The following is a 20,486-nucleotide window of genomic DNA, read 5'->3' on the forward strand; positions in this document are numbered from 1 at the left end:
AAATTAACAGGTGTTCTACCAATTCCCATCACAGAATTACTAATGATTTATACCAAAGCTGTGGAGTTTTTTCCCTCAAAATACGCAAATAACGAGGTGTACATGCCTGGTGTCAGTGTTCTGTACCATATGCGTTGAGGAAACGATGAGGGCGCGGGTACAAGTATCACAAAGTTAAACTTTGATAGAGGGCGCTTCTTAAATGCAATTCATTGTGAGTACCGGTACGGGTCAATTAGGTCATTCATTCGTCGTCTTCGCCACGGCGTACCGCCCCGAGCTCTGACAAATATCTTTTTCTTATTTGCACCTTTTTTCAAAAATGGATGCGACTACGAGTGATGTAATTTATTGGGACAAAGGTGCTGACATGGAAGAATCCGATTGGGAGCAGGAATGGAAGGAAGGGAACACTGGATTTCAGATGCCAACAGTTCACAGGTAAACATAGCCCTGAGTACAGTCCTGTAGGTTGGCCTCCTTCCGTTGATCATTCGGCCCCCACAGTCCTGAGAAGTCGCATAGACCGGGGATTCGACACCCGCCTACAAATTTATGGCGGAGAACCGTTCTGCAGTTTTCATGATTGTAACCAGCTAAAACATCTATCGACTAATCTAGCGATTACAAATACCTTTTTTGTGGCCGAAAAATGAACCTACAGCACTGGAACGTTGGCGAAAGCAAGTTTTACGCAACGAAACAACGTTTTGTTTATGAATGCGTCAAGAACAAGATGGCGGCGTATATTTTCGGTTGACGTTGGAAAATGTCGATTCTATCGACCCTAGTGGGAAATCTTATGTAATTTCGCTTCCAGTTAAGGTATTTAGAATAGTTAGACGTATCGACCTGCTTATTTTTTAACTGCAAAGCTGAATGCCTCTTAAATCGCCCGATACACTCTTTCACAATAGTGTCGAATCCCCGGTCTATGCGACTTCTCAGGACTGTGAGGGCCGAATGATCAACGGAAGGAGGCCAACCTACAGGACTGTACTCAGGGCTAAGGTAAACACACCATCACATTCGGATTGACCGATCGTGAACTTGTTGACAATCGCGACTACAGATCTAGAATCGAGTAATGAATAACGTATGCACCGGAGAGTGGTGTGGGGGTACTGTTTTGCTATTATAGAAAGGGGACAACGTATCCTACCGTGATTCTGATAGTGCCTGCTGAGTTCCCCTGTCACTGAACACTCAGTTATTGATGACATCTTATCTATATGACTGTTAATTGTGTATGAACGGAACTGCTCATATGATATCCGAAAAATGTCAACACAGCGGCTTTTGAAGGTCATGCCCATGTAGCTGTGGAATCATAACCTTATGTTGCCGACCGCATTATTTACGTGACTGACTCTGGCCTATGTTCGACATACAACAACAAAACTAAAAAGAAGACGTTCAAATGAAATTGTTAGGGCGAAATTCGATTGTAGGTCGCACTAAAAAGCTATGGAACCGCAGCTACTGTGCATGTGTCAGATAGCCCATGGATAGCCGTAGCGTGTCATTGTTTATAAACAAGCGTCTACCCATAAGCCTTTGCATTTATAGCTTGTGTTGTTATCATTGCTTGGGACTCAATTCCCGCGCATGCACATATGCGACGACCCTCTCGCTTTAATTTTCACTGCTTGAATTGTTTGTGATTTCAGGAAATTATGACATTCGTAAAGCGGCAGCAAGAAAACGCAGGTTACAGGCACAGTCACTTGGGGGCTGATAATCAATAAATACTAATTTTCAAAAAAAATCATCCGCTATACGTATATAAATAAACAAGTTGTGAAACACGGCAACTAGTAAATCGACACCCTGTCAGTTTCAAATTTTGATTTCTTACCTTAAAATGCGAAACAACATTTTTAGAGGGGATCAGGTGTTACGTTAATAACCATTTTTCATAATCGCTAACTTGGTTTTATTCAAAACTGCACAAATCCCGCGTTTTCTGATGATATCCAACGATTTCATGAACGAAAATGGTCAGCAGCCAGAATCAAGGGGGATTCGCACGGAGTTCTGGGTAAATTAAGGAAATACTTGCTGTTACGACACGCCTGATTGGCTGAAAATGAGTATGCGCACTTGATTTACCCAGAACTCATAATACTGCTGACACGTTGTACTGTGTAACTCCGGTTGTATTCCACATGGTTGTTGGATTAATTTGAACTACAGTTTTAGAGTCTGTTTTTTTATTAGCAACAATTTTCAATATGTTTACAACAAAAAGTCGTCCAAAATGCATAGAATCGTGCAATATTCAAATATTTATGACAGGAAAGAATGTGTAAGCTTAACGATTCTAATTTGAATTTAATTCAATGTTTTTAATGACTTCTAATTTAATGTGTCGTTTATTAGGTTTCTTCCAAACAGAAACAAAGTTTGAAACTGAACTCAAGTGAGAGCACCCTCATGTGTTTGAAGTGTCTGTTCATTTATACACACCTTCGTCTGAATTTTAACTAAAAATAAGTGGTTAGATTTCTTAACTGCCAAACAGAAATGATTTTCTTTTTCTAAACTTGCACTTTATATTACAGATACATTTTTTTTTTCAAAACCGCAATATATTAATTCCATTAAGTATTTGTTTTTAAGGAGGTGTAAATAGAAAACAGTTTAATGAAAATAAGAAAAATCATTCATTTCATTTATTATTTTGTATTAGCCGCAGGAAAGTTTACTCCATACGGTGTGTGGCGGCGCTGTACATTTGGTATGATTCAGTTGGCCAGGTTTGTATTGGAGTTTGTATGTAACTTTAATAAGTAACCATGGAGGTCCCTAGATCTAGTACATTGATGATATATCAATGCATATTCTTTTATTTCAAAAATATTTTTAAAGTTAAATATTGAGAAAAATTTTATTGATCGACAACCTGCAACCTGACCTGTAACCTGACCTGCAACCTGACCTGCAACCTGACCTGTAACCTGACCTGCAACCTGACCTGCAACCTGACCTGTAACCTGACCTGTAACCTGACCTGCAACCTGACCTGTAACCTGACCTGTAACCTGACCTGCAACCTGACCTGCAACCTGACCTGCAACCTGACCTGCAACCTGACCTGCAACCTGACCTGTAACCTGACCTGTAACCTGACCTGCAACCTGACCTGTAACCTGACCTGCAACCTGTAACCTGCTTTTCTTGCTGCCGTTCATAAAGACAATATTTCGCAAAGTCAATTTTAATTAAAAACAATTTTCACAAAATGCACGCAAATTTGTTTCTCAGAAATTAAACAAGTTTACTGTATTTTATCTAAACCTTCCTCCCTGAGTTATTTTGCTCCACTTATAAATTTGTTTTTATCTTGACTAAAACCTGCCTTTTTCACCTGTCATATAAAATTAAAATAATATCCAAATCTATCTCATCACAATAAGTCACTCTAAAGGTAAACAGTGGGCTTGTTCACCTTTTTAGTCATTTGCTGAACCGGCAGCTCACTGAAAAGGTCAACTTAAAAAAAAATATGTTTGAAACTGAATGGCATTATTTAATAGAAAAATGAAGTCTGTTTCTTGTTTTCGCCCACCTGCCACAAAAATGTGTGCACAGACATCTTTTTCTGGTTGAATTACTATTATCACTAAGTTTCAGTTTCCAATGGCAACATGTTGACTATAATCCACCTTAAAAAATCCTCTCATATAAATCGTAATTTCAGTGTTTATCTTGTGTTAGATACATCAACCTTTTCTGACAAGCCATGTCTAAAAAAAAATAATTTACAATGAAACAAATAATAGAATTATTATTTTTCTAGACAAATTGTAATTTTTTTGTATGCATGAGTCATTAAATTTTGTGTATCATAAACCATATACATATATATAGTTTATACATAGTTTTTGATGTGCTTTGTAAGACATCTTGTAAAAGCAACTTCAACAAAAAATCTATCAAAACTTGTGAAAAACTGTAGCCCACTACCCCATGAATGGATTATAGAACTTGAATTGTTTCTTTCAATTTGCAGAATTGACACAGTCTAACTTCCTATAATAATAATAGTTGTTTGATATTGATTGTTGGTGTTTTCTTTTCTCCACCTCTATAGTACTTTAGTAAAATATTACGACCAGCTTGTAGCCAGTAAAGGCAGTGATGTCAGCTTTCTTCTGCCGCTCTGCGGAAAATCACATGACATGAAATGGTACGTACATTCTGATGTTATAAACAAAACAAATGTAGCCTAATAAATAAATTACTTCACAGGTGTTTAAAGGCAGCCATATTGAATAATTTTATTAAATTTTGTAAAAGTAAAAATAAATGCCTGTTCTTATTATTGTAAAATACGATAATAAAATATATTTATCGTATGCTAGGTTAGCCGATAAAGGTCATAACGTGGTTGGTGCGGAATTTGCTGAACTGCCTTGTAAAGTATTTTTTGACGAACAAGGATTGAAATATGATACAACACCAATGGAAGGAGTGTCTGATGGTTTCCTTCACAAAGTAGGAGATGAATTTTAATTTTTATTCATTTGTTGTTGGTTCTGTAGTCCCACTTTTTAAATTTGTGAGGTGTTACATATTTAAGCGTGGGTAAGTAAGGAACGACGACACACTGTAAACCGTTACAGTAAACTTCAAGAAGTGCCGGGAGCCTCTTTTTATTCAGCGCATACATACTACTGGTAGTACAATATGGTAATAAGCAATATGTAAATAAGCAATATGCAAATAAGCAATATGCTAATGCACAATATGCAAATATTACATGAGGTACCTGTACCATCCCCTCACCAATATATACACCATCAATTTTTAGATTGTGGATGAAAAATGAGAAATTCGTTCAGAATTCACTGAGCTAGGGGGCTTTGTTTGTTCTCTAAGGTCAGTTGCATTGTAGGTATGGTTGTCTAAGACTCCCCAGTAAAATTGGCAGCAAAGTAAGAGCAAGAAATCCAAGTCTTGTAATTTTCATAGCTGAAAAAAACAACACATTAATGTTTTTAGATAGTTCTGGGAGTGGTGTTTTATATATATATATTTGTAAAGTAGGTATGCAACTTGACCTCCATATGGGACAACATCAAAAATTTCAATGTAAGATAAAAAATTTAATTCCTTTATTTTTTTCCCAAACCCCCCTACCCCCCCACTGAAACTTAATTGATAAATATTGACCATGGTGTCAAACTACATTCACCGTTAAATACAAATTGATAATCTGACAGTAGTATAGCGTAGCAGTTGGTTGTCGGGTGGGTGTAAAAAGACTTTATACTCGGACCAAACCATTTTCTCGTCTTGGATGTTTTTTTCTTTTAATTTTCTGTTATTTTTGTCCATGATTGGATAGAAAAAAACGAATTACAAATACTCCAAGATTTTTTTGACTTCATTAAAAAATAAAATCATTTTTGTAGGATAGAAACTTTTTGTGGTCAAAACCCCCCACCCCAAACTAAAGCAAATAAGTTTTTTATCCGACATCGATCTTTTGACGTCGTCCCTAACATAACGTAACAGTATTAAAGCAATTGATGATATTTTCAGAGTACCGTAGCATTTTATATACAAATTACACGACAGTAATCGCCCCTGTACTATGTTCAGACCCACTAAACCTTTTGTCACCCAGTCAATTTTTCATTCCAGGTTTCATAAAATATTATTTTTTTTAATAGCAGTATCCCAATAAAAAATCATGTACATTTGGTCAAAAATTAACCAAACAATCTTAGAAACATGTTAAATTTGTGCATGATCCAATGGTTAAAGCGGGGGAGTCGTCACCTGCACATGCGTCAGATGACTATAGCGTGTCATTGTTTACAAACAAGCGTCTACCCATGAACCTTTGCGCTTTTAGCGTGTGTTGTTATCGTCGCTTGGAACTCAATTCCTGCACGTACGCAGGTGACGAACCTCCCGCTTTAAAGGTTTAAAACTGTTTTCATACATTTGTAGTAATTATCACCTCTTATATGTTTTGATATTTTTTTCCCCCTTAGAGTGATGACGGTAAAATCAAATTTTTCCAGAGTGACTTTTTCAAGTTCACAAAGTGAGTAAAAGTTTGTAAATAGTGATTCAGTATTCCATTCTTCCTTTTCAGATTATTATTACAATAACAGTTGATAGCATATAGCATAAAATAAATTTACTATTTTCGGTAAATCTACCTACCCTATTTTCATATTTTCATTTTTTTTTTTCACTATTGTTTTGAAACTTGCGTCCTCGAAAACTCCAAAACAAGGCTTCAAAATTGGCAGAGAAACAAACTAAGCAAATCAGGCATTCAATACATTGAGTATACATTAAAACAATGATAGACAATTGATCAATATAGCATTAAGGAGACTTTGAAATGAAATTTATATCAAAAACAGTTATTGAAACTTTGTTTGGTATTTAGGCAAATTAGCTGTAACATTTTTTCACTGATTATTCTTTATTTTATTTACTATGTAACATAAACAAATCTTTGCAATTTTTTAGATGTATTTTTATACCATGATTATGTTTTAGAAATTTTCTAAGAATAAAGATGAATGGGAAAAGTTATTAAAAAAAATATTAAATAAACAAAAACATCCACCCTACACAAACCATGTTACTTGAAATATTAAATTGTGTGGAAGCCTTAAATGTCTCAACAAACTTTTAATGCTTTGAAAAAGTATAATACATTAGAAATCTTTTGTTTGAAAAATCTGGAAAATCAAATTTTAGCATCAACGAAATAAATGAGCATGAAGGTAGTAGGTTACTTGATTGTATTGACCGATGTGTAGTGACATTCTACGTTGATTGTATCAACTGTTGCGTAGTAACTTACTATGTTTATCGTTTTTGATCGAAGCATTGTGATGTACTACTAGTACGTTGATTTTAACAGTCATAGCATATTGACGTGTGTTCATTGTGTAAACAATTTTAGAGTGATGTACTATGGTTGGTTATATTGACTGTTTTATAGTGATCAAGGTTAGTATTGATTGTATCCCCCTTTGCATGGTTACATAGGTTGATTTTGTTGACGGGCTGCATAGTGATATACTGTAAAATGACTAATTTTCACTGGGTTTGAATTGTGCTGATTTAGCATTTCATGCATATTCAGTGGGTTTTAAATTCACGGTTTTATCATATAGATAATGTGTTCTATGCTAAATTTTACATATTCACTGGGTTTTAATTTAACACATTTTTCAGTCAGCAAAATAAGCAAAATTAAAACCCAGTGAATAATTAATCCTTTTACAGCACTATGTTGATTGTATTGGTCACTACGTAGTGACGTACATAACCTGGAACACGTATATAATGTTGGTAATGTATGCAGTTTACCTCAAATAAGGAAGTGTTGAGATGAGTACAACTACAGCTTTTTGCTGATGTTGTTCTCAATTACAAAATAACCATGTTATTGTATGCCCCATAATTTGTATTCTCACAGATCGCATGCAGGAGTGTTCGATGTGATTTGGGACAGAGCTTCATTGGTAGCTATCAATAAAAAAGATCGTGAAAAGTAAGACAAACTTTTACAATGCACTTACTTGGTGTTACTTGCGAAGTTTAGCTTGCCTCATCTGAGAGAATTTTAAAAGCAATTGGTTAATGACATCATGGTTGATAGGTTGATATTAATGTCCCATAATCATTGTGTGCAGCACACGCTCAAAGATTATTGTTTACAAACAATTTACTTTTCATGCATTGTATATATGCATTGCATGATGCCTATTTTTAACATGACATTGCATGATGACAGAGTCACGTTGGTAGAGCATCTAAGCTGAATTTCACAACTAATTAATTTATAGAGTATGGCTATGAGGATGCTAATGTCAGTTAAAAAGCTGTTTCGTGTCTTGGTTCTTGTAACCTTAATGTATACTTTAACATAATACTGCAAATTTAGTTTTAGGTGAATTTCTGCACTCTCATTGGCATGTGTTGTCACAGCATATGTGTGTGTGTTACGTAACTCTGTTTTTTTAAAAGGACATTGCACCAATGACCTGTATACATAAATCTGGTGTGATGTCTACATCAAAGTAAACCACACTCTTCATTCAACCACAAATCACCTGCTCAGCTTAATTAGTAGACTGACCATCCATCTGTACAGCTTATCACTCGGGAAATTGTTTGAATCCATGGTGTTGCTGCTTTAAAAAATGTCCCGTATTTAGATATTGAGGGGAATGCTGCACTCTCTACTTCATGTCATTATTGTCATCGTCGTTGTCATCGTTATTACATTGACTGTTAATTATTATTCATTTTTCCAGATATGTTGATAAAATTATATCTTTGCTGAAGCCTGATGGTGTGTGCATGCTGGAAAGCTTAGTGTACGAGGGAAGTTTTAGAGGTAAATCACAGTTTGAATTTTATGCATCTTAATTTCATTATTATAAAACTAGTCAGAATCACGTCTGTTTATTATTATTTATTTGCCACTATAAGTAATACCCGATGCTGGGGTATATTTATCCTGCCAGATTAGAAAATGAGAATTCCAAATATGGAATGTGGAAATGATTGCATGACATTTCAGACATCTTTTAAAACTGAAGTTCATAAAAAGATAGTCCCACTAATTTTAAGCACTTTACCAGATTCTGGACTTCATACAGCGTGATTTGAATTGGAAAATATGTTATATATTAAAGGTTATATGCATAGTACTTTCTTTGTGTTTACTAAGAGTTTATCCACAGCTATTACCTGTGATATTGTGTAGTATTGAAATACTGAAAAGCAATAATGTTTACAGTTTGAGTATATGAGGTTATTACGAGGATACCTCAAAGTATGCACGAAGACAGCACAGCTGGATAATCGACTGACGCACAGCGGAGGTCGATGTACGACGTACTGTCTGAATGCATACTTTGTGGTGTCCCGTAATAACCTTATTATTATACATCTTTTCCGTCCAAGGATACATCATGGAAATGCTGAAATCCAAAATGTTTAGAACAGAATCAGCAAACTTCTTTGTGTGGAGTCCGGTCTGGTGGCAGTCATGTTTGTTTTTATTATTAGAGGATGCTTACACGCGTAATCATTCCATATTTGGAATTCGCATTTCCTAATATGGTAAGATGAAACAAGTCATCTGAAAATGACACCACCCCCACTTTTCAGATGTGATTATAGTTGGCTATGAATTATAAAGTTTGAATGTATATGTATAAAATCGGGTAGGAAGATTAAGTTGAAAATCAACATTACACATACCCTATATCGACATATCAAGTAATTCTATACCAAGTATGGTCTTATTTGGACATAATTCACAAGATATTAACAAAAATTAAAAATTAATTAAATATTGCATATCACATATCTTATATTGACAGATAAAGTAAGTCTATAACAAGTTTGGTCTTATTTGGACTATTAGTTCACAAGATATTAACAACAATTCAATTAATTAAATTGAAAGTCAATATTGCATAGCACATATCTTATATTGACAGATCAAGTAAGTCTATACCAAGTTTGGTTTTATTTGGACTATTACCGGTAGTTGAAAAGATATCAACAAAAATTCAAAATTCATTAAATATGCAAATGAGCTCGTTAATTAAATTGAAACTCAATATTGCATAGCATATATCTTATATTGACAAATCAAGTCTCTACCAAGTTTGGTCTGATTTGGATTATTAGTTCACAAGATATTAAGAAAAATTCAAATTAATAATTAAGTATGCAAATGAGCTCATTAATTGATTTCTTGAAAAAATAAATGAATGTGCATCTGTACCAGTGGTCACTCTGTCTTTGTACCAAGTCTCGGCAAAATTGGTTCAGGCATCTCCGAGAAATGATGATGGACACACCCAAAAAACTAGATTTTACAGGATTTTGACATTCAAAATGGCCACCAAGCAGCCATATTTGATCAAATCAGGAATAAATCCATGTGAATATGTATACCTCCTCACTGTGTCTTTGTACCTAGTATCATTGAAATCAGTCAAGGCATCTCTGAGAAGTATCAATGGACAGACAAAAGCCATAATTAACAACCAAAATGGCTGCCAGTCAGCCATATTTGATCAACAAAATCAGTCAAGCCATCTCCGAGAAATGATGATGAACACATACAGAACCGAATTTGGCTGAATTTTGGCATTAAATTTGATCAAATTGAAAAATAAATTGATGCGCACATGTATGGTTAACCACTATGTTTTTGTACCAAGTTTCAAAAAAATCGATCCAGCCATCTCTGAGAAATCACTATGGATGGCTGACGAACTGACGAAGGCGAAACTATAAGCCCCCTCCCAGCTTTTGTCCGGGTGGGGGCTAAATATTGCAGCCTGGCAGGACATATTGACACTTGGCAGGACATATTAAAGCCTGGCATGACATATTAAACCCTGGCATGTCATATTAAAGCCTGGCTAGACATATTGAAGTCTGGTGGGACATATTGAAGCCTGGCATGACATATTAAAGCCTGGCTTGACATATTGAAGTCTGGCTTGACATATTGAAGTCTGGCTTGACATATTAAAGCCTGGCTTGACATATTAAACCCTGGCATGTCATATTAAAGCCTGGCTAAACATATTGAAGTCTGGTGGGACATATTGAAGCCTGGCATGACATATTGGAGTCTGGCATGACATATTGAAGCCTGGTGGGACATATTGAAGCCTGGCATGACATATTAAAGCCTGGCATGACATACTGAAGTCTGGCTTGACATATTGAAGTCTGGCTTGACATATTGAAGTCTGGCTTGACATATTGAAGTCTGGCTTGACATATTAAAGCCTGGCTTGACATATTAAAGCCTGGCTTGACATATTAAAGCCTGGCATGTCATATTAAAGCCTGGCTAGACATATTGAAGTCTGGTGGGACATATTGAAGCCTGGCATGACATATTGAAGCCTGGCATGACATATTGGAGTCTGGCAGGACATATTGAAGCCTGGCATGACATACTAAAGTCTGGCTTGACATATTGAAGTCTGGCTTGGCATATTAAAGTCTGGCTTGACATATTAAAGTCTGGCTTGGCATATTAAAGTCTGGCTTGACATAATATTAAAGCCTGGCTTGACATTGAAATCTGGCAGGACATATTGACACCTGGTGGAAAATATTAAAGCCTGGCATGACATACTGAAGTCTGGCTTGACATATTGAAGTCTGGCTTGACATATTGGAGTCTGGCTTGAAATATTGAAGCCTGGCTTGACATATTGAAAACGAGCCAGACATATTTACACATTGCAGGACATATATGTACCTATTCCCAATTCTGAAATACATTACTATAAGCTGACTATACCTACTTTCAATACCCTGTGCACGTGCCCTCCCTCTCATGAACCCAAACCAATCGTAATAGGGATGACAAGGGACCTTGATGACATCATGTTTATTGTTATCAGATTTCTCATTTTATCAAAAACCATTCATTTGTGTTTCAGGTCCTCCACACAACATTTCAATTGAACTGGTAAAAGAATTGTATGGTGAGCTGTTCTATTCTCTCTTCCACCACTGGCTTTCTAAAATCAATATTCCAAAGATCTACAGTTCTAATGGATAGTGGAGTCCCACTGTTTAACTTGTTGTGCATGACTATATCTTTAATCATTAATTCTCTAATTTTGATGAATATTTATTGTCATTTTTGGGAAAAAAAGATTATATTTTTTTTACTTTTTTTGAAAACCGTAATTACCTTGAGTGGACTTATCTTCAATTTGTTCATTTTTGTGGATTTATCAAAAATTTCTAATTTTGATGGATATTTTTGTCTGTTTTTATATAAAAAAAATTATATTTTTCGACTACATGATAATTCAATTTCAGTAAGGCCAGACTTTTTTTATTCCTTGTTTTTTGAGTTTTTATAAGGCAATTTTTTTGAGGAGAGCGGAAAAAAATAAAATTAATTATTTTTTTCCATTAGATTTGTGTGATTTTCAAAGAATTGTAAGTGAGATCATTGATCAGAGAGAAGAAATGAAATAAAATTTTATTCCATGTATAACCTTGTTTCTCATCTGCGCGAGACTTCGGTACAATGCAACTTGGATTTGTTATGCGGCGGGCAGAAAAAAATGAAGATAAAAATAAGTTTTTTTTAGCAATTTTTTACACTTACAAGTCAGCGGACATGAGAAATTACGCTACAATAAAATTTTATTTTTATTTCATTTTCGACTAGTTCATTCGATGGGTTCGCGAAACAAGGGATAATAAAAGTCCGGCCTTAATAAACACATGTGACAACAGTGCTTTTTTCAACCAACAAGTCATATATCATATGTTGTCGATATCAAACATATCGCTGTTTAGCATTTTGTTAATTGCATCCACCATCTTTCCTGAGCCATGTCAAAAATAAGGTCAGATCGAGGAAAACGAGAAACGGATTTTTTTCTCGGCTTTTTCTGTGAAACTTGAATACAATATATCATTCCTTATGTATCTATTGTTTTTTGCAGGGAATTCTTTCACTGTCAATGTGCTGGAAGAGAATGATATATTAAGCGATCCTTGGAAAAACTCAGGAGTTACTGCAATATCATCTGTTACTGTGTTACTGAGGCTAAAATAGAAGATATTATGTATAACATCTAGTTGACCAAAATATTGTTGTTAAGGTATCTCAGGGGCAGGGTAATCTAATTGGTTTTTAGGGTTACCCGTTTGGTTGTTAGGGTAATCTGATTGGTTGTTAGGGCTGATACTTTTTACTCTAACTGAAATAATCATTCATAGTATTGAATTGCAGAAATGAACTTGTTATTAATGATCGATGATTTGCATTTGTTGGAAATTTGTGTGATTTGACTCGAAATCACCTTTATGATACTAAATGAATACACATGGCGTAAATGTAAACTATGCATACATATAAAGCCAAGAATTTATTTCATAATTATTTGCATGCTATTATTATGAGTATGTGTTTACTCATTTAGTATCACAAAGATGATTTTGGCAAAGTATTACACGTATATCAAATATAGAAAAAGTCATTAAGCTGATAATGGTCTGATAGGGACCCACAGTGTTGGTGTAAAGACTTGTATTTATATATTGTACATGCGTATGAAATACAGGAAAAAGTCATTAAACCAGCTGATAATCGTGACACAGTGTTGGTTTGGTGTAGATCTGGACTTATATTTGGCAACACGCAGAGGAAAATATTTTACTAAGTATGCTGACTCCTGCTATATACAATACTTATTTACTGCTAAATAATTACAACAGGTAATTGCCAACAATGAACATAGTAATACTAAGTAGTTTGTGAACAATGCACTCTCAGTTTTCAAGTTGAGGCATCATCTGTCTGTAGATGCCCAACTGAGCACGCAATGTTCTTGTTACTAGGACGCCATTTTGGGACCTATTGTGTCTTATTCTAGCTCTTGTGTTACTTATACTGATGTGCTAAAAAAAGAAGTATTTTTTTTTACTCAGGTTGAACCAAATGTATTTATTTTCTATGTGTGTCAGATTATTGTACACTCCAACACACAGATGGTTTATTTTATGAATAAAATAACAGTTTTCTAATATTCTGCCTATGTATGTGTTTTATGCCTAATTTATCAGTAATTCTTTCATGAAGTTGACTGCTAATTAGTCCCCGTTCGGACGCAGTCCGAAAACGGGGACTTATGTTTTGCCCTGTGTGCGTCCGTCCGTCCGTCCGTGCGTCCATGCGTCCGTGATCACCTGTATCTCGAACATGCATGGACCGATTAAGTTCAAACTTCACTCATACATCACACATTATATGGGACATATGCACATGCATTTTTTTCATGATCCGATTAACGATAGCCGAATAGCGGCCATTTTAAGGCCGAAAATGCATCAAAATCGCACATTTTCACCATTCCGGACCCGGATCTCAGTTATGCATGGACGGATTTTGTTCAAATTTGGTACATACATTAAACATAATAGGACCTTGATGCACGTCATTTTTTTTTTGGGATCGGGTTCGAAATGGCTGACTGGCGGCCATTTTGTTTTAAAGAATTCAGTTCTGGATCCGTATCTGAGACATGCTTGGATTGATCGAGTTCAAACTTCACACACACAAGGTACATCATGTCACAAATATGTATGTGCATTTGTTTCATGATCTCATTAACGATAGCCAAATGGCGGCCGCTTTAAGGCCGAAAATGCATTGAAATCGCACATTTTCACCATTCCGGACCCGGATCTCAGTTATGCATGGACGGATTTCATTCAAATTTGGTACATACATTAAACATAATAGGACCTTGATGCACGTCATTTTTTTTTTGGATCAAGTTCGAAATAGCCGACTGGCGGCCATTTTGTTTTAAAGAATTCAGTTCTGGATCCGTATCCGAGACATGTCTGGATTGATCAAGTTCAAACTTCACACACACAAGGTACATCACGTCACAAATATGTATGTGCATTTGTTTCATGATCTCATTAACGATAGCCAAATGGGGGCCGCTTTAAGGCCGAAAATGCTTTGAAATCGCACATTTTCACCATTCCGGACCCGTATCTCAGTTATGCATGGATGGATTTTGTTCAAATTTGGTACATACATTAAACATAATAGGACCTTGATGCACGTCTTTTTTTTCGGATCAAGTTCGAAATGGCCGACTGGCGGCCATTTTGTTAAAGAATTCAGTTCTGGATCCGTATCCAAGACATGTCTGGATTGATCAAGTTCAAACTTCACACACACATGGTACATCATGTCACAAATAGATATGTGCATTTGTTTCATGATCTGCTTAACAATAGCGGAATGATGGCCATTTTAAGGCCGAAAATGCATCAAAATCACGTATTTTCACAATTCCAGAACCGGATCTCAGTCATGCATGGATGGATTTTGTTCAGATTTAGCACAATGTGTTGTACATATGCAGGTGCATTTCGGTCATGATCTGCTTTGAATGTATATGTCACTCAAATATGAACGGAACGGGGACGTGTCATTGACAATGACTTGTTTATCTATATTTCAATAATAGTAACTCTCTTACCACCATACCTTGGTCAATGTGAAGCTTACAAGCTTGTTCCTGATTGGGTAACAAACCCAGACACCTAGCAATTAGACCAATCAGAGAGCAGCTTGTTTGTTGACAGGTTCCATCGACGTATCAAATTCTGTCGTGTACACTGTACAATATTTTATTTTCGCTTGGAATTAATTGGTTCTCGACAAATTTTGAACAGGCCATGCCTCAAACTGTGCCATGCTTTCGGGCAAACTGCTAGGAATTCATCAATTTGTGTAGTTATTGGTAAAATGTAGGTAAGGCTTTGGCGAAATTTGAAAGAGCAACTAATATTCTTAAACCTGATATTTTTTATAGATTTTATTTTACATTTTTTCGTCTGTATTTTCCAGTTAAAAAAATATGAGCTCGTTTGAGCCTTCATCCCTTGTCTATTTCTTACATAAGATACCAGCCGATACCCCCCCCCCCTCATAAGGACTGCGAATAGTTGATTATAGTTCCTGGGCTCCATGTGATTAAACCGTAATGTTTTTTGTAAAACTCCATGGCTTGGTTGACTAACTTTATTTAGCAAGCTTCACTAGTTCCTAGAGTCGATATCACCTCTTTTTAGTGAAATTGTCTACAAACCCTATAGCGGTTTCTGGATGTGTATGTTACGCAACTTCTTTTTCTGCAGATGAACCATTGGTCTTTGATCAGAATAAAACGATCCAGATATACATGGTGCACCTGATAAAATGCATATACTAGTAATCATGAGCCACTCGTTGCATTCCCTTATTGATCACATGCTTACCTCAGTTGATAGAGTGGTTATTCTACAGCTTGGCAAATCAGAAAGAACGTGTTTTAAAATCCTGGTCTTGCCACTTTGGGAAAAAATGTGTCTTTTAAGAAGTAAATTGCACTCTCACTCACCCTTACAAGAAAACAACTTAGTTCTGAAACTGCTTGAAGAAAGAACAAAAAAACTAACCAATTTACGAGTGAAGGGGCAACAAGGTTCATGTAAGTATCATAGTGATATCAGCACTTAGCCCTAAATACACCTACATAGTCTGGTCCCCTGCCCCAATTTCAACGGTGAGGGCGGTTAAAAAATATTTTCTTAACGGGCTGTGAAGCAGACGACAAACTTCCGCTTTTCCTGGTGTCATTTCGCCTCTAGAGGGCCAGTCAAATGACGTCATCAGTGAACACTGATAATTGAACCCATTCATGCTAGTACATCAATCCCATAGAAATGCTACTATGAAAGAACTTGTTAACTGACTACTTAAAAGTTGAAACATGGCGAAATGTTGTGCGCATGAATGCCATAACGATTCATGTTAAGTTTCTCGAAATCCCAAATAAAAAATCACGTTGTTGGTTGCGAGAAAACGGCAGAAGAACTAACCTGAAAATGAATACACGCACAGCGCTCTAGCTATAGTAAACAGTGAGTAAATAAATATTGTTTGAGTTAAAAAAATAAATTAGAAATACGCTAATATCACTTGAACCACAGTACTCATTTTGCCCAACTTCCCAGATTTTAAACGATCGCTTAATTTCCGACCGCACTGTATTTTCCGACCGGAAAACGACCACATTTTTACCGTTTTTTTTATACCGAGGTGGGAGAGTACGTCAGGGATACACGGACGGAAAACTTAATTGTAACGGTTTGACGGACTTTGTCAAATCAAAAGTGCCTTCCTTGAACGAATCACTTGTTCAACTGCAGTTTGAAAATGACGAGAGTATAACGACCGTTATTATGTCTAGTCCATTTTTGTAACAGGTACAACTGACTAAAATGAGCGAGGGGTTGACATTTTTCGACAAATTTAAGCAACACCCAACTTGCCATTTTTTAAATTTATGAAAATAATTACAATATAAATATAAAAAATAAAGAATGGTTGCTGTGTACGCACGCCAGATAATACTTCACAATGCCGACAACCACTAGGAAGCTTCTGAAATCATGTATTTCAAATAGTTCAAATGCGTCTGGCAACACTAAATTCCTTACGTCATTGAACAAGCACTACCGGAAAATACTTTTTAAAGTCAAGAAATGGCATATTTGTTACGAGTGTGAGGGCGCTGTTTAAGTAGTGTACCTCTGATCGTATAAATTCATTCTCATTAAAATACAATAGTTTTCTTACAACTACAATTCACCCATTTACATTCGGCATTTCCCCGTAATAATAACAACCTTTATTGATATCGTATCCCTTCTGGGATCTAGATTAGAATACAATAAGGATATAAGAAACAATAAAATACATAAGTAATAATAATAATAATAATAATAATAAAGAAATAAATAGTAATACTGTGAAAATATTATTATATAAATATTTTTTTGGTGTTATTTTGAGGCAGCTGGTAAATTGCTTTTCATGAAATTCTCTCTTTTATTGAAACAGTCGCTGATAAACTTGGCAATTGCTTGGACGGTTTCAGAATTTTTGTTATTGAGAAGTGCTTTCAGATTACCGGATAAGTTTACGTTTTCAAACAAAGCATCTCTTTCAAATTTGTACTGGTTACAATTGAAGAGGAAGTGTTCTTCATCTTCAATTTCATTGGAGTCACAGACAGGGCATGTTCTATTTAAGACATCTATGTTGTGATATCGCCCAACTTCAATCTGAAGTATGTGGGCACTTATCCTCAGTTTAGTCATAGATGATCTGTGGATGGGGTTTTTAATAATTTCAAGGTATTTTTCAAGTGCAAAATCAGTTTTCAGCTGTCTGTAGGTACGAAGTTTATTTTTGTGATTAGTGCCTTTATTGTCATTATGCATTGTTTCTGTGCAGTGTTTCTCAAACATATTTTTTAGTTTTTTTGTAGCTAATGGGATAATACTGGTTTTTTCGCAAACATCACTAATTTCCAAAAGGTTCAGTAATTAATTACTGACGTTTTCTTTGTCCAAATTGGTGCCAAGTTTGTAGGCCTCAGAGATCAGAGTGGTTTCATCCATATGTTTTATTTTCAGCCAGTAGTTAATCATACGTTTGATGCTTGAGATGATAAGTGGATATCTTCCCAGTTCAAGTAAACATGCCAAGTTTGTGGCTTTACAGTTTACTTGTAGTAGGTACTTGCACATTTTGTGATGTAATTTTTCCATAGGCAAGGATTGTTTAAACAAGTCTGTTGAGTGCATATTAATAATATCGCTTGCCCAGATTTCGCTACAGTAGAGTAAAATTGGTTTAACCATAGCATCAAACAATTTCAGATGTGTTTTGATTGGAATATTTGGGTCTGCATAGAGTAATTGTTTTAGTTTAAAAAGTGCCTTCATTGCTCTGTGACTAAGGTCTTCTTGAGCTCTGTTCAGTTTACCAGTAGCATTGATTTTAACACCAAGGTAGGAGTATGATGAGACGTTTTCCAATTTTTGGCTATTGATTTGAAATCGGAACTTACTTAATATTTTACCTTGCTTGTTGAAAATGATAATTTTTGATTTTGACACATTGATATCTAGTTTCCATTGTTTGCAGTATGTTTCCACTGTGCGTATTGCATTTTGCAGACCATTTTTAGATTGTGATAGGAGGAGGAGGTCATCCGCATACATCAAACATGACAAATGATTGTTTACAAGTAAAGGGGGTTCATTATTGGATGATTCTATCTGGCATTTGATATCATTAATGAAAAGATTGAAAAGGAGTGGGCTTAAACCATCTCCCTGTCTGATACCCCTTTGAACTGGAAAGCTAGCAGTCAAACCACCTTTTAGTTTAACACAGCCAGTGGCATTCTGATAAATAGATTTAATTATGTTGTGAAATTTTCCTGAGATTTTGTTTTTGTGAAGTTTATATAAAAGACCGAGGTGCCAAATGGAATCAAACGCCTTCTTAAAGTCGATGAAACATGCAAATAAATAGTTTCCTTTATTAAGATATTTTGTTATTAGCTGTTTGAGAACAAAGATATGGTCCGCTGTGCTGAATTTTGGAAGAAAACCAATTTGCTCTTTAATTATGATATTATTGCTTTTTACATGTTTGGTCAACCTTTGTTTCAATACGGCTGTGAAGAGCTTGCTAAGACTGTTTAAGAGAGTTATCCCTCTGTAGTTGCCTGGATCAGATTTTTCCCCTTTTTTAAATATTGAAGTGATAATGCCCAAATTCCAAGAGCTAGGGAAATGGCCACTCGTTAGGATGAGATTGAACATTTTTTGTAGAGGTTTGATGAGCACATTTCTCCCTGTTTTAATCATCTCATTTCTAATATTATCAATGCCTGGAGATTTTTTATTTTTCAAGTTGCTAATTGCAGTTTGTATTTCTAACTGTGAAATATTTTGGTCTAGCTCAGTAATAGGTTTAATTTCCTTTTCAAGCTTAGCAATCTCTTCGTTTAAAGTGCTTTCATCAGTATTATTTATTGCATTTAATTGTCTGAAATGTTCATACCATTTTTGGTCTTCAATGTTTTCACTGTCATTATTAATTTGACCATTTCTAAGCTCCTTGATCAAATTCCAATACTCCGTTGGAGAAGAATTACCCATCTCTTCAAGTTTATTTAGTATATTTTTTTTATAGTTTCTTTTCGTTTTCTTAACCATTTGTTTGTATTTCTTTTTCAGACTATAGCAGTTGTTTCTCAGATCATTATTGTATGGGTCCGAACTTAATTTCCTGGATATTTTCTGGACATCTTTTTAGCTCCGCTGTCGACTTTGTCGAGCGGAGCTTATCATATGAGTGATTGTCCGTCATCGTCCGTCGTCGTCGTCCGTCGTCGTCGTCCGTCGTCCGTGTCAATGTTTTACTTTTTCGACTTCTTCTTGAAAACTACAAGCCTGAATGCTTTGATACTTGGTGTATATGTACCTTGGGTAGACCTCTCTCAGATTTGTTCATTTCATGATGATATCTTCAATTCTCTAATTTTGGTGAATATTTTTGTCATTTTTGGTAAAAAATTAAATTTTCGACTTCTTGTTAAAAACCGCAAGTCCAATTGCTTTGATATTACATATATAGGTACTACATGTGGACCTCTCTCAGACTTGTTAATTTTGTAATGATATCATCAATTTTCTAATTTTGGTGAATATTTTTGTTATTTTTGGTAAAAAATTAAATTTTCGACTTCTTGTTAAAAACCGCAAGTCCAATTGCTTTGATATTACATATATAGGTACTACATGTGGACCTCTCTCAGATTTGTTCATTTTGTAATGATATCTTCAATTCTCTAATTTTGGTGAATATTTTTGTCATTTTTGGTAAAGTGATATTTTCAACTTCTTGTTAAAAACCGCAAGTCCAATTGCTTTGATATTACATATATAGGTACTACATGTGGACCTCTCTCAGATTTGTTCATTTTGTAATGATATCATCAATTCTCTAATTTTGGTGAATATTTTTGTCATTTTTGGTAAAAAATTATATTTTCGACTTC

General features: G+C 35.3%; 1 protein-coding gene across 1 annotated transcript; it reads left to right on the top strand.

Moving 5' to 3' along the window:
* Positions 1 to 217: 217 nt before the first annotated feature.
* LOC144356666 (putative thiopurine S-methyltransferase) lies at positions 218 to 13,584 on the top strand. The gene is made up of 8 exons (XM_085492852.1): positions 218 to 441; positions 4,097 to 4,192; positions 4,368 to 4,500; positions 6,009 to 6,061; positions 7,460 to 7,534; positions 8,301 to 8,383; positions 11,475 to 11,519; positions 12,501 to 13,584. The coding sequence occupies exons 1-8, from the start codon at positions 323 to 325 to the stop codon at positions 12,611 to 12,613; spliced, it is 717 nt and encodes a 238-aa protein (XP_085348978.1). The 5' UTR covers positions 218 to 322; the 3' UTR covers positions 12,614 to 13,584.
* Positions 13,585 to 20,486: the final 6,902 nt, after the last annotated feature.

This window comes from Saccoglossus kowalevskii, chromosome 18 (assembly GCF_978046115.1).
Source record: "Saccoglossus kowalevskii chromosome 18, keSacKowa6.1, whole genome shotgun sequence".
In the NCBI taxonomy this organism is placed as follows: domain Eukaryota; kingdom Metazoa; phylum Hemichordata; class Enteropneusta; family Harrimaniidae; genus Saccoglossus; species Saccoglossus kowalevskii.

Excerpts from the sequence above, each read along its gene's own strand:
- LOC144356666 (XM_085492852.1), top strand. The coding sequence starts at position 323 with ATGGATGCGACTACGAGTGATGTAATTTATTGGGACAAAGGTGCTGAC. Across the intron at positions 4,501-6,008 it reads CTGATGGTTTCCTTCACAAA|AGTGATGACGGTAAAATCAA; the intron begins GTAGGAGATGAA and ends TTTCCCCCTTAG. Across the intron at positions 8,384-11,474 it reads GTACGAGGGAAGTTTTAGAG|GTCCTCCACACAACATTTCA; the intron begins GTAAATCACAGT and ends TTTGTGTTTCAG.